The sequence below is a fragment of the Astyanax mexicanus genome, chromosome 4 (genome assembly GCF_023375975.1).
Source record: "Astyanax mexicanus isolate ESR-SI-001 chromosome 4, AstMex3_surface, whole genome shotgun sequence".
Taxonomy (NCBI): Eukaryota; Metazoa; Chordata; class Actinopteri; order Characiformes; family Acestrorhamphidae; genus Astyanax; species Astyanax mexicanus.
The window spans coordinates 6,917,801-6,932,911 of NC_064411.1; the positions used below are offsets into that span (position 1 = coordinate 6,917,801).

The window sequence follows — 15,111 nt, forward strand, 5'->3', positions numbered from 1 at the left end:
CACCATCCAGCATTGTATGCCTACTAAGACCAAACTTTTTATTTTTAGTCATTTACGTAGTTTTTTTGTGTTTTGCCCATATGTCAGGCATATGTCAGTTCTGTAATATCTGGCTGACTTTTTTTCCTCCATTGCTTTTTCTTTTCGTCATGGTACTTTTTGGTCAGATCACGTGTTGTCTTTATTTTTCCCACTGAAAATGGCAAATATAAAATTATGATATCCATTTCAGTTTTTGCTCAATTCCATAGAATGGACTGTACCCAAATAATATCATTCGAAAGTAACTCCAACTGGAACAACTGTCTGTGTCGTTGAGTGTGTGTTTGTTTTTCTAAATGTTGTAATTCTTGCTGTAAATGTTCTCCCTAAACTTTGACAGCCTTGCTTTTGCTGCTGCCTTTCTTTTCTCAATAGCTACCTGCCTGTAAACAAATACACATCACATATTACAAAAAATATATATCAAAGATGGAAAAAAGCTCTCTAGTTATGTGGTCTAACATCTAATTCTGTGTACGAAATTAGATTTAGTGTCAGGCCAGATAAGACGGAACATTAGTGACCTCTACTGGTGGTTTGCAATAGCTAAGTTAGAATGGTCTACTGGAGAAAATGTTCAGGGTAACGCTCATGTTATGACAATCAGGAAGTAAAAAGGCATCTGTATTATGCTTCCTAATCAAATTCTCATTACCGAAACAGTGCATCTCATCACTGCAACAGGTATTGAAATGTAGCAGTAAGTGAGAATTCAGTTGCGGAGGATGAGTGACTTTAAACTTTTATGCTAACTGTAAAGGCACCATGAGGGCTAGATAAATTTTCACATACAGTGTCCATTTAGACCTTAATATACTATAATATAATCAAAAATACAGACTGTAACTTCAAACTGTAGACTCAAAACTTATATCGCTATATCGGTAATGACAATGAAAAAGTCGTGCAGACAAGTTGATGAGCAATCTATTAACTTTTATCCAGAAACATATGAGAAGAACTGCTTACATGGTAGCCATCCTGAGTGTCATGGCCAATGTCTTCCATAATGATGAAAATGCCTTGATAATTTAAGTTTCTTGTGGATTTAAACAATGATTGAAAATTGTTGCGGAGGATGAGAAAATTAGTGTTGGACACATTCCTTTTCTTTATTAATTTTATTGTTTTTATTGTTCAATGTAAAATCGTTTCTGTTTATTAACTAAAAGTGTTTATAGTATGAAATGCATTTAAGTTTTTTGTTTAAATTTTAAAATTTCCAAACAATGTACTGAAATTCTGATACGGACATGTTGCGGAAATGAGAATTTTACTCTAAAATGTAAAAAAATAACAAATATTATATTTATAATGTTCATTTTTAAACATGTGCAAGATAGACCAAATGACATTGTTTATGATTCTATATTTTTTATTTTGTTAATATTTACTTGTTTATTAAAATTCCTCATGCCACCTCATCCATCCATCCATCCATTACACGCAAATACGCACGCACCCGCAAATATACTAATGCACGCACATTAATCCGTTCACAAAATCCCATAAAAATCACAAGGAACCACTTAGCAATAACTTAATGCATGCAACGTCTCAATGTCATAACACGTATGTCACACCAAATCCAACACTTTTTGTCTTATGTTATGTCTCTTCTACTTTGTTTGCATTTAATCACTCCTTTCTGTACCATCTCTTTGCACCAACCTCTATTTTATTACTACTATATATCTCAGATCCGAAAAATGCATTTTTGTTTACACTCCATCCCCCAAACACCAGAAAATATCCCCAAACATCTGCACACTCATATCATATCACTGATAAACATTATTAATCCATACATCACAACATGTCTTCACTTAAATTTATAAACTAGAACATTCGTGGTATCGGGACACAGATTAAGCAAGCCAATGTACTAAACCATCTCACTTCACTAAAGGCAGACATTTGTTTACTACAAGAAACACATCTATCAAACAAATCATCATAAGCTCAGATCACCACAATTCACCCATATATTCTCAGCCTACTATAAGTCCAAACAAAGAGGAGTATCAATACTAATAAGTCAAAAAATCCCCTTCACACATAACACCACTATATCAGACACAGGTAGATACATCATAATTAACATCAACATCAGCAACACACCCTTAACAATAGCAAGTTTGTATGGCCCCAACATTTATAACCCATCCTTCTTTCATGAGTTTTTCAACCATATAAACAATATATCAGATTCCACAATTATAATTGGAGGTGACTTTAATTCAATCACTGACCCATGTATAGACAGATTAACTATGGCACACAATACACGTTACTGGCATTCAACAGATATCATTAAACAATATATGACAGACTTAGGGCTCAGCGATGGTTGGCGCCTCAAAAACCCAAACACCCAAAGACTTTTCTTTCTGTTCTCCAGCCTACCACTCATATTCTCACATTGACTATTTTTAACCAGCAATTCTATTATAGCTAATATATCAGAAATAAAATATCACCCTATAATAATCAGTGACCATGCTCCAGTTTCACTTATATGGAACATAAATCCCCTATATAAAACTTTCAGCTGGCGACTAAATAGCTTGTTACTTACAGACCCAGAATTTGACAGCTACATCAAAAAAGAGTGGGCATCTTTCCTAGAAATAAATGATTCTCCAGAAACCACACCAACAATACTGTGGGAAACTGGGAAAGCAGTACTAAGAGGCAAAATCATCTCTTACTCTTCCTGTAAGAAGAAGAAAGATACGGAAAACGAGTCTAATCTACAACATCAGGGAACTGTCAAATGAAATGATAAAAAAAAACATCAGATAAAAAAAAAAGAGTTAAATGAATGCGAATCACAGTATAATGAACTTATAAACAAGAGGACTGAAGTTTTACCACAACGACTAAGATATAAACAATTTAAATCACAATAATAAATCTGGTAAATTCTTAGTTAACCAAGTAAAACATAACAAAGAAAAAAACAATTCCATCAATCAAAGATGAGACCGGACTAATCAGGCAAACATCAAATAAAATTAATCAAGTATTTGAGAAATTCAATAAAAATCTATACTCACCAGAACACGATCCAGACCCAATAGATATTCACACAATTCACAGATATTCCTCAATAATATACACCTACCCAAACTAACTGAAGAAGAAAAAAGCACATTAGAAAAGCCAATAACTTCAGAAGACCTCCATAAAGCCCTCCGTAAGATGCCTAATAACAAAGCACCAGGACCAGATGGCTTTCCCGCAGACTTCTACAAGCACTTCTGGTCAATATTTGGGAGATTACCAACAGAAACGAATACAGCTACAATATCACTCCATCGTAAACCTACAAAGATCCTACCTTACCATCCAGCTACCGTCCACTGTCACTAACACTAATTAGCTTAGCCAAACTCAAAGCTGACTAGCCAAACTGTTTTAGTATTATTTATCTAATTTTATTGACTTTTAGTTTCACTTTATTTTACATATTTTATTTACGTTTTAGTTTTATTTATTTCTAACCTACCGGATTATTTTAAAGTCATGGCTCCGCTCAGCTCTCCCTCCGGATGCAGTAGCTGCTTGTGGTTGAGCCAGAAGATTGCGGAACTCGAGGGGAGAATCTCTGGATCTGGATGAAGCCACTCCAACAGAATCCATCAGAGTGAGCTCTCCAGACCTCTGCTTCACCCATGCTCCACCCGAAAACCCCACCGTGCAGCGGGCCTGGCACGCCACCACACAGCTGACTGCGGCTGGGCAACCATCGCACGGCTTAGCTCCACGGGTCACCCCTGCCTCCAGAAGACCGGCAGGCCAAGCTCCCTCACATACCCAGAACGGTCAGCCTGGACGCCGCTCCCCCCCGCGAGAATCTGCCCGTCAACCCCGCGGTTCTCCGCTGATCACCGAGCCGCGACCTCATCGTCTACCCCCGACGCAGACCCGCAGACCTCAACCCACCACCCTCGTTATTGGGGACTCTATCGTCAAGAACATTCATCACCACACAGCTACTGTTTCTGGCGCAAAGGTTTCGGACATTACCCTACAGCTACCCAGTCTTCTAAAGGAACACCAGTCTGTGGAGAGGATTATAATCCACGTTGGATGTAATGACATCAGAAACCAGAGCACAGAACTGTTAAAAAAGGACTTCACACGCCTGCTATCCTCCATTCAAGACTGCGGTAAATCTGTTTTTATTTCTGGACCAATCCCTTCACTAGGAATAGGCTTAGGACATTTTAGCAGACTTTTAAATCTTCATACCTGGCTCCAAAATACTTGCCTCTCCCAAGATTTGCATTTTTTAGATAATTTTAACCTCTTCTGGAATCGTCCCTCTTTTTACAGATTTGATGAGATTCATCCCAAAAGGCTGGGTGCTCAGATTTTAGGACACAACATGTTTTACTCTGTTTTTAATTCTACATGACTAAATACCTCCAGTTTAGGAACAAATATCTCAGTAGTTATTGGCAGAAGACCTAGGACCAGCATTTCTGTAAAAAAGGTCAATAATGCACACAATTTTAATCCAGATAATTTAATATACATGAAGCCATCTCTATCTTCCCTAAACAGCCAAGTGAAATCTAATGATATTTATTAACTGATTTTGAAAGTTTAAAAAAAAAAAAAGGTTTAGGAATTATCCACTTAAATATTAGAAGCCTTCTACAAAAAGACAAAGTGGACCTTCTTGAAGTCTTGATTACGAAGTCTGATCCTGATATATTAATTTTAACAGAGACTTGGCTTAGACATAGTGTAAAAGATGAAGAGTTGGCACTGAATAATTTTATTTTACATAGAAAAGACAGATTCTCGGGGAGGTGGAGTTGCTATTTATACTCGCTCAAACATTCAAACCACTCTTTTATCAGCGATATCAAAAGAAAAATGTTTCGAGTTCCTAGCGCTTAAATTACACTTGGGAAAAATAACTCTTTTGTTTTAATTGGGATCTACAGGCCTCCCTCTGCCCCACCCTCTGCAATGCTGGTCCTAGGGGATTTTAATTTCAACTGGCTTTCTGATGCATCCGATTATTTTAAGGAAATATGTGGCAATCTTACCCTTACACAGATAATAAATGAACCAACACGCCCAAACTTGAAAGATCCAACCAAATCAACATTGATAGATTTAATTCTTTCTAATAAAATGGACAAAATTACTGCCTCAGGAGTTTTCGAACTTGGCATCAGTGATCACTGCCCAATCGGATGCATAAGAACCAGTTGTAAGAATAAAACGGGCTCTCGGATGGTGGTTAGAAGAAATTTAAAAAAATTAAATGATCAAGCTTTTCTTTCTGACTTGGCAATGAGTGACATACACCTTACACTTGAAATCACAGATGTTGACCTAGCATTAAACCATTTTAAGAATTCTTTTTTAACAGTGGTAAACAAACATGCCCACCACAAAAAGTCAAGAATTAAAGACAGGTCAAGTCCCTGGATTACTGGCGATGTTTCCTCATTGTTTAAGTCCAGAAATAGAGCTTGGTCAATTGCAAGACGCACAGGGGAGAAAGACCATTGGCTAATCTTTAGACAATTGAGAAATAAATGTACTTCTGCTGTTAGAAAAGCCAAATCAGAATACTACCTTAGCTTAATCTCCAACTCCACAAACCCCCAGAACTTCTGGAAAAATGTAAATTCCCTTAAAAAGAACTCCAATCCCTTTCCTACCAGGGCTTTAGTGGATGATCAGCTGATCTCAGATCAGAAGGAACTCTGTCAGATTTTTAACTCTCACTTTGCAGCAGCTGGTCACATATTTGATAACACTAATACAAATCCATTATTAAATCAAACTGATCTCAACCCTATTGTTTTTAAAAGGTCTCTTCTCACTCCAGCCCTTCTCTCCATACATAGTTGCTAATGTCCTGCTGAAAATTAATCCACAAAAAGCTACTGGAGAAGATGGACTGGACCCCTTTTTCCTGCGTCTTGCAGCTCCAGTTATTTTAGACTATATTTTATATATTTTTAATCTCTCAGTTTTATCTTGCAGAATTCCCAGGGTCTGGAAAACAGCTCATGTGATTCCTCTGCATAAAGGTGGTGAGGCAACAGAGTTGAACAATTATAGGCCAATTTCAAAATTATCATGTCTAGCAAAAATTTTGGAATCTCTAGTGAACAGCCAACTGAAATCATTTCTTAATGAAAATTCTATTTTATCCAATTATCAGTCTGGTTTTAGAGAAGGACACAGCACTATCTCGGCTGTAACACTGGTTTTAAATGATCTGTATTCAGACTTAGACAGGAAGAAACACTGTTCAGCTGTTTTTATTGATTTAACGAAAGCTTTTGATACAGTTGATCACACTCTTCTTTTAAGAAATTTAAAAAAGATTGGCTTTGATGCAAAAGCTCTTGAATGGTCCCAAAACTACCTCACAGACAGACAACAATACACAGCATTCAATAATTATAAATCAGATTTCCTAGCTATTTCTAAGGGCGTCCCCCAAGGTTCCATTCTGGGTCCAGTTTTATTTAATATATTTATTAATATATTAATGATCTTGCTGCCTCTGTTTCTTCCTTAGATTGCAAAATACACCTTTATGCAGATGACACAATCTTATATTGCTCAGCTGATTCTATACATGCTGCAGTAATAAAACTACAGAACTCTTTTAATGCTCTACAGACTGCACTAAATAAGCACACTAAATATTCACAAACTAGTTTTAAATGCTAAGAAAACTAAGTTAATGCTGTTTTCCAGATCTCTTAATAGTGATGTTAATTGTGTAAATTTTACTACCCTGGCAGGATCCACCATTGAAAGAGTTACAGAATATAAATATCTCGGCATATGGCTGGATGAGAAACTCACTTTTAAACCTCACATTTCTAAAATAGTCAGTAAATGTAGACAGAAGCTGGGTTATTTATATAGAAATAAAGCTTGTTTCCCCATGCACGCTAGGAAAACAATTGTTGAGGCAACCCTTTTATCTGTTCTAGACTATGGTGATGTCATTTATAAATATGCCTCCGCCAGTTCCCTCAATTTATTGGATCCAGTATATCACTCTGCTCTAAGGTTCATCACTGGCGACCCTTATAGAACTCATCACTGTGACCTGTACAGAAAAGTTGGTTGGCCTCCATTAGCTGCACGAAGGGAAATGCACTGGTTAATTTTAATTTATAAAACACTCTCCGGTCATATGCCAGAATACATCACTTCATTGATAAATTTTAATAACAGTAATTATCAGACTCGCTCCAGTGGTTGGATCAGCTGCCAGGTACCGAGAGTTTTTACTGAACTGGGAAAATCTGCTTTTAGCTACAGTGCACTGGCGAGCTGGAACTCACTACAGGAAACACTAAAACTCAGCTCACTGGTGTCACTCAATCATTTTAAACTTTTAATATCTAACCACCTTCAGACAGCCTGTACCTGTTTTACTCAATCTTAATTATTTATTTTACTTCACGTTTTAGTTCTCTTATTATTTTATTTTTTATATATATATTTATATTCCTTTTATTTATTTTATATAATTTACTTATTTATATATTTATTTATTTTTGTTTTTGTATTTACTTTCTTATAATTATTTTATTTTAATATTGAATTTTTTTAAATTATGTTTTATCAGTAATACTGTTATTATATATTTTTAATTTTTTAATTTTTTTTTATTTTATTCTTATTACTAAATAGTTTTATTTTTTAGTTTCAGTTTTATTCTTCTGTTTCATAAATATTAAATATTTGCTTTTAATTTTGCTTTTTCAATCACTATTGTATTTGCTCGGCTACATTGAAAATGAGGGTCACCCTCAATGTACTTCCGAGTTTAAAATAAAGGTTGATTGATTGATTAAACACAGACACAAAGCTAATAAGTAAGACATTAGCTACCAGACTGGAAACGGTTATCCCACCCCTCATACATCCTGATCAGACCGGCTTCATCAAAGGCAGACAATCAGTTACCAACATGTGCAGACTACTCAATCTGATACATCACACAACAGTCCATAAGTCAAAAACTGCAATAGTCACTTTAGATGCAGAGAAGGCTTTCGATAAGGTTAATTGGAAATTCCTTTTCACTACACTACATTAACTAGGTTTTGGAGAATCATTTATAGAATGGATTAAAACTCTCTACACTTCACCCAAAGCCACAGTCAATACTAACGGACTAATATCACAGAATTTCACACTGCACAGAGGAACTAGGCAAGGATGCCCACTCTCTCCTCATTTGCACCATTAGCTCATCTCCACCATTAGCAGCAGCTATACAACAATGCCCAAATATCAAAAGGTATCCATACCCACACTACCGAACAAAAAAAATCAGCCTTTATGCAGATGATATTCTACTATTTCTACAAAACCCACTCTCCTCAATTCCTCAGACTACACAAATAATTAAAACATTCTCTAAAATCTCAGATTATTCCATTAACTGGTCTAAATGCACCGTTCTACCATTTAACATGAACTTATCAGACACAGCAGTTCAGTCACTCCCTATCCCTATGTGCACTGAACACATCACATACCTGGGCATTAAAGTTTCCATCCAGCTGTCTGAGCTGCACACACTTAAAGGGATAGTTCGGTATTTTTGACATGAGTCTGTATGGCATCATCATAACCAGTGTCGTGCATCCACACTGACTTACCCCCCACAGCGTCCTGTGAGCCGAGTTCTTGTCCAGTTTAGGTCAAAGCGAAAGTAGTCCGGCATGTTTGCTGGGGTCAGGAAAATAACTCCTTTTTCTTCCCAAAGCAGTACGTGTTCAAAAGAGTGATTTATTTCCATCACAAAAAACTAACCCTGCAAAAGTCACGCCTCGTAAATCACTTGGGTCCTACTTTCTCTCGTTCCATATCAATGCGCGCAGCGCTGCAACCTGACAGCTAGCCTACGTGTTTGGGTCGCTTTGTTTACTTCTCGCCTCGAGAACATGTCTGACTACGAGAGTGACGAGGAAAACATTGATCACCGCTCAGAGCCACGGGGATATCTTTATGAACCCGAGTATACAGATGTTGAACTTTGCCAAATGGAATTAGATAAAAAGTCATCATCGCTGAAGTGCGCACTGCAAACACGAAGCTTTTTTATTTTTTCCACTTTTGTGTCCACATGGATGCCCAGCGCTAGTACCCAAAGTTTCCTCAGAGCAACATCAGTCACAGGAAAACGATGAAAACTCTGCGGAGAATCAGCCACATCTTTGTTGCTACAGCCTGGATAGTCACAAGTCCGCACCATTTTAACACACACACACCCACACACCTAGCTATATATATATATGTGTTTACAAAGCTTATAAAAGCCAATAGACTTCTCCCTAAAGTTAGCTCATTTGCGTTGCTAGTCTGAACACAGCTGCTAAGCACTGCCAAAACACAGAACAAGATGACGCGTGCGCAGCTCGCTGTCAGAATGACGCGCACTGATACGAAATGAGAGAAAGTACGAGGCGTGATTTTTGCAGGGTTAGTTTTTTGTGATGCAAATAAATCACTCTTTTGAACACGTACTGCTTTGGGAAGAAAAAGGAGTTATTTTCCTGACCCCAGCAAACATGCCGGACTACTTTCGCTTTGACCTAAACTGGACAAGAACTCGGCTCACAGGACACTGTGGGGGGTAAGTCAGTGTGGATGCACGACACTGGTTATGATGATGCCATACAGACTCATGTCAAAAATACCGAACTATCCCTTTAATTTTAGACCACTACTCACAACCATCAACAATTATATCCAACGCTGGATGAACCTACCACTATCCTACCAATATCCACAATCAAAATGACAATATTACCTAAATTAAAATACCTCTTCTCAAGTATTCCCATCCAACCTACACCTACGTGGTTTAAACCTTAGAAGCAATCATCTCTAAATTCTACTGGAAAAAATAAACCACCCAGAATTAAATTAACCACATTACAAAAACAAAGAACTCAGGGAGGCCTAGAAGCTCCAAATTTCCAACAATACCTCTCTGCAAACCAATTAAAGTACATTATTAAATGGATAAAACCAAATCAAACTGATGAAATATGGAGAGAAGTAGAACAAACATCAATTAATGAAATACAAATCTCAGACTTACCATTTATTAGCACAACAATCAATCGCCACTCTTGTTTCAAAAACCCAATTATATCTTCGACTCTGACAGCTTGGTGGAAAATTCATAAGAACACAAACACTAGGCTTGCACCCACTAATTGTTCACCCATATGGCACAACCCCGACTTCCCACTACCAAAAAAAAACCCAAAACTACAAAAACGGAAAGAAAAAGGTATCACACATTTACACCACGTTCTACACAACATAACTTGGCTACTTTCTCACATCTAACCTAGAAATATAGCTTTGAGAGGAACTAGTTTTTGGAATATCTCCAACTTAGATCTATGTTAAACTCAAAAATCAAAAATTACCCAATACTAGAACTTAGCCCACCAATTTCAGAATTCCTTAATATCTCTTTTTTCAGACAAAATTCTATCAAAAATATATAGACTTTTATTCAAATTAGACCAAACAGTCACTATCTCAATAAAAAATGGGAAGAAGATATCTTAATTACCCCCAATGCTGATTTCTAGAGAAACATTATAGAAAACACATTTACCATGACTAACAATACTAACCTCCACCTTATACAATATAAAGTAATTCACAGGGTACACTACACTAAGCTTCATAAAATGGGATTAGTAGATTCAGAAATCTGCATACACTGCTCACTAAACACTCCAGACAACTACATACATGCTCTATGGTACTGCCCACCAATCAAACACTTCTGGCAGCTTGTTATAACTCGGCTAACTCCACTATTTTAACAGCCAATCTCTCCATTCCCATCACTCTGCCTGCTTGGTGACACGTGAACCACAAACCTAAACCAGGAGGAAAGCAGAGCACTTTTGGTGGTGCTAATCATCGCCAAAAAAACTATTCTCACAAACTCAAGGAAATCAAGGAAAAAAATCACCATCAGTCAATGGGAAAACTTACTCACAGAACACATAGAAAATGTAAAAAAATATCTGCATCTCTCAAAAACAGAACTCATGAACACATAAAAACCTGGTCAGCATTAAACAACCTCCTACATCAGTGACTCCATCAGTCTTTAACAGATAACCTACACACATCCATTATATATCTATAAACACATCATCCATATATCACCGCTACATGAATGTTCCTACACACACACATGCACACAGTCACGTAACACATTTAACATATAAGACATTTAGCTATTTTTATTTACTTATTTATTTTTTTGTTATTCTGTGTGTTATTATGTTAGGGATGGATAAATGGAAACATATAGGAACCCATACTATAATATTTTTTTTTTCTTCTTTTTTTCTTTTTCTTTCAAGGGCACAACTTCTTCTTTTGTTTTTTTTTCTCTCTCTCTCTTCTCTTCCCCTATATATTGTTTTCTATTTTGGTTTATTTGTATATACACATCGTTATGTCCTCCCTCTGCACAGTGACCTCAGTTATCAGAAATTTGTATTAATACGAATAAAGTCTTAAAGGTTCTCCGAAGAGGGGGGGATGGTAACCAAGTATTTTAAATATACTTGGTTACTTTAGTATCCTTTGCAGTTATTTGAAAATTATTTCAGTTTGGATTTTGCCAGTCTTTGTTTTTATTTTTGTGAATTTTCTGTGGATTTTTTTTTATTTTTCTGATAAAGACTTTTGCTTCTGGAATCTCTCCTTTGCTTTTGCTTTAGTTTTTTGCTTCTGAGATTTGTCACACTTTTCACGGGTGGGCGGGGCTAAGAAGGCGGCCCCTTGAATCTCCATTGGTCAGCTGGTTCTGGACTGACGGGTTCCCTGAACCCTCGTCTGAGACTGACCGCGCCCACCCCGCCAGTTTCAAGCATCCTTCCAAAAACGGAGAGCGAACAGCTTCCAGTGCACAGCAGCAGCGGCATATTTTTACAATTAAATTTCATACAAACGTTCTGTTCAATGTTACAGTGCCCTCCATAATTATTGGCACCCCTGGTTAAGATGTGTTCTTTAGCTTCTCATAAATTGAGTTTTGTTCAAAATAATATAGGACCACGATGGGAAAAAAAAGTAAAGTCCAACCTTTAACTCAAGTAAATTTTAAGGGGGAAATAAAATCCCATGCAACAAATGGTAGCTTCTTGGGGTAACAAAGTCTCCAAAACAACCATCAGGCGCTATCTACATGCCAACAAGCTGTTTGGGAGGCATGCACGGAAGAAACCATTTCTCACTCACAATCATAAACGCAAACGTTTGGAGTTTGCTAAGCGGTACTGGGACTTCAACTGGGACCGTGTGCTTTGGTCAGATGAAACAAAGATAGAGCTTTTTGGCAACAAATGCTCTAAGTGGGTCTGGCGTAACACAAGAGCTGAGTATGCAGAAAAGCACCTCATGCCCACTGTGAAATACGGCGGGGGATCAGTGATGCTGTGGGCCTGTTTCTCTTCTAAAGGCCCTGGGAACCTTGTTAGGGTGCATGGCATCATGAATGCTCTAAAATACCAGGACATTTTAAAACAAAATCTGGTGGCTTCTGCCCGAAAGCTGAAGATGGGTCGTCACTGGGTCTTTCAGCAAGATAATGACCCTAAACATGTGGCCAAATCTACACAGAAATGGTTCACCGCACACAGAATCAAGCTCCTCCCATGGCCATCTCAGTCCCCAGACCTCAACCCCATTGAAAACCTGTGGGGTGAGCTGAAGAGGAGAGTGCAGAGGAGAGGACCCAGGTCGTTGGATGATTTAGAGAGAATGTGCAAAGAGGAATGGTCAAAGATCCCTCTTTCTGTATTCTCCCATCTTGTGAAACATTACAGGAGAAGATTAGGTGCTGTTTTGTTGGCAAAAGGGGGTTGTACAAAGTATTAACATCAGGGGTGCTAATAATTGTGGCACACATGATTTGATGTTAAATAATTATTTCTTAATGTGGGATTTTTTTCCTACTGAATAAATTCACTTGAGTTAAAGGTTGTATTTTACTCTTTTTTCCATCGTGGTCCTATATTATTTTGAACAAAACTCAATTTATGAGAAGCTAAAGAACACATCTTAACCAGGGGTGCCAATAATTATGGAGGGCACTGTATATTATGTTATATTATTCTCTGTTTCACTCCATTAAAAAGCTCACATTAGTGAGATGTGCTAAATATTCATGCCCAAAGTATGATAGTTACCTAGCCAGTGAGTTAGTGAGTTAGATAGTTACCCACTCAGTGAGCTAATGAGTTAGCTAATTACCTAATTAGCTAACTAGTGAGTTACCTACTCAGTGAGCTAGTGAGTTACCTAGTCACTGAGCTAGTGAGTTAGCTAGTTACCTACTTTGTGCATGAAAATTTAGCACGCTAATGTGAGCTTTTTAATGGAGTGAAACAGAGAATAATATAACATTATATAACATTAAACAGAACGTTTGTATGAAATGTAACTGTAAACACAATCCGCTGCTGCTGCTATGCAGTGGAAGCTTTTCCCTCTCTGTTTTTGGAAGGATGCTTGAAATTGGAGGGGTGGGCGTGGTCAGTCCAGAACCAGCTGGCCAATGGAGATTCAAGGCCTTCTTCTAAGCCCCGCCCACCTGTGAAAAGAACTCAGAAGAAAAAACTAAAGCAGAAGCAAGGGAGAGATTCCAGAAGCAAAAGTCTTTAACAGCAAAATCCAAAAAACTCCACAAAAAAATTCACAAAAACACAAAAATGAAAGCAAAGACTGGCCAAATCCAAACTGAAATAAAGTAACCAAGTATATTTAAATATATATATTTGCTATATATTTTTTCTCTTTTGAATTTGCAACATACAATTTTTGCTTTTGATTCTTAACATTTTGATTGTGGATTTTATTTTTTGTGTAAAACTTTTTGCAAAAACGGAGAGAGAGAGAGAGAGAGAGAGAGAGAAACAAATGGAGAGAGACAAACACAAACAGAGAAATGGAGAGAGAGCAACAAAGCTCTCTATCCAGGTCTGAGCTGGAAGTCTGAACCGGATTGTTACAGCTGGACACCGCATTAAAGCGCTTCAGTCGTTAAACCAGAAAAGAAATCTGCATGTTGGGTGGAGGCGGGGCAGATTACGGCAGAAGTTGGGGTCAAACTTGGTGCCGAAATAAAACTTGGGTTAAAAAAATAGTAACGCGTTACTGATTCCAACTTAACAGCGTATGTTAATGATTTAACGCCGACATCCCTAACAATTACAAATGAAAAATCACAGAAACACTGACCTGAGAATCTGCAGTTTACATTGTGAACTCTTCAGTCCAGCAGAGAGCAGCTCCACTCCTGAATCCTGCAGGTCGTTGTTACTGAGGTCCAGCTCTTTCAGGGAGGAGTTTTCCAGGTATAAAACTGATTCCAGATTTTCACACGTCTTTACTCCAAGATTACATGAAGCTAGTCTAAAAATCAAGAATAAACAAATGATTTCACAATAAACCCAAAGAAGAATATTTGAATGGATTGACAAAGAATAGCTGGTGTTTCTTTATACTGAAACAGTTAACATGCAGAAATCTCCACTTTATTTGTGATCAGCATGGGCATACAGTTCACCAAAAGCTCTGGGACAGATTATAATGAGTTAAAATAGAAAAGAAAATGTTTAACAAAACATAGAATGAGCAAGGCTTTTTGGAGTATGTGAATTTATTCTATTTTCCCAGTTAAACTCTGGAAAAACATTACACCTTCTCCCACATATATATAGGTTAGAAATAAATACAGACACTTAAAATGTATGTTCTATATGAAATTGTTATGTTGTATTGTTAATCATCATTTCTCCAAAGCATATTGAGATGCAAGATGCAAGAGATGTGCATTTATTTTAACAAAAACATATAACTTTTTTAAGATTGTATTTAATCAGTCTAAGACAGAAACTTCATGTACTGTTTACATTAAAATGATGGTTTGATTATTATTACACACAAAGGATAATGCATGCTTATATGTAACAATGTGAATAATGTAGATCCATCAGTGATTGAATG

The 15,111-nt window shown here is 37.1% G+C and overlaps 2 protein-coding genes across 6 annotated transcripts in view; one reads left to right on the top strand and one right to left on the bottom strand.

Annotated features, from left to right (window-relative positions):
• Positions 1 to 15,111, bottom strand: part of LOC111188977 (NACHT, LRR and PYD domains-containing protein 12) — a 900,554-nt gene that overhangs the window by 800,605 nt on the left and 84,838 nt on the right. For all 3 annotated transcript variants that reach the window (XM_049476912.1, XM_049476914.1, XM_049476913.1), the window contains exon 9: positions 14,344 to 14,517. In XM_049476912.1, the coding sequence (XP_049332869.1) occupies positions 14,344 to 14,517 (174 nt within the window). The remainder of the gene's footprint in view (positions 1 to 14,343; positions 14,518 to 15,111) is intronic.
• LOC111196387 (NACHT, LRR and PYD domains-containing protein 12-like) overlaps positions 1 to 15,111 on the top strand; it is a 798,826-nt gene that overhangs the window by 632,278 nt on the left and 151,437 nt on the right. The gene's annotated exons all lie outside the window — the stretch shown is intronic.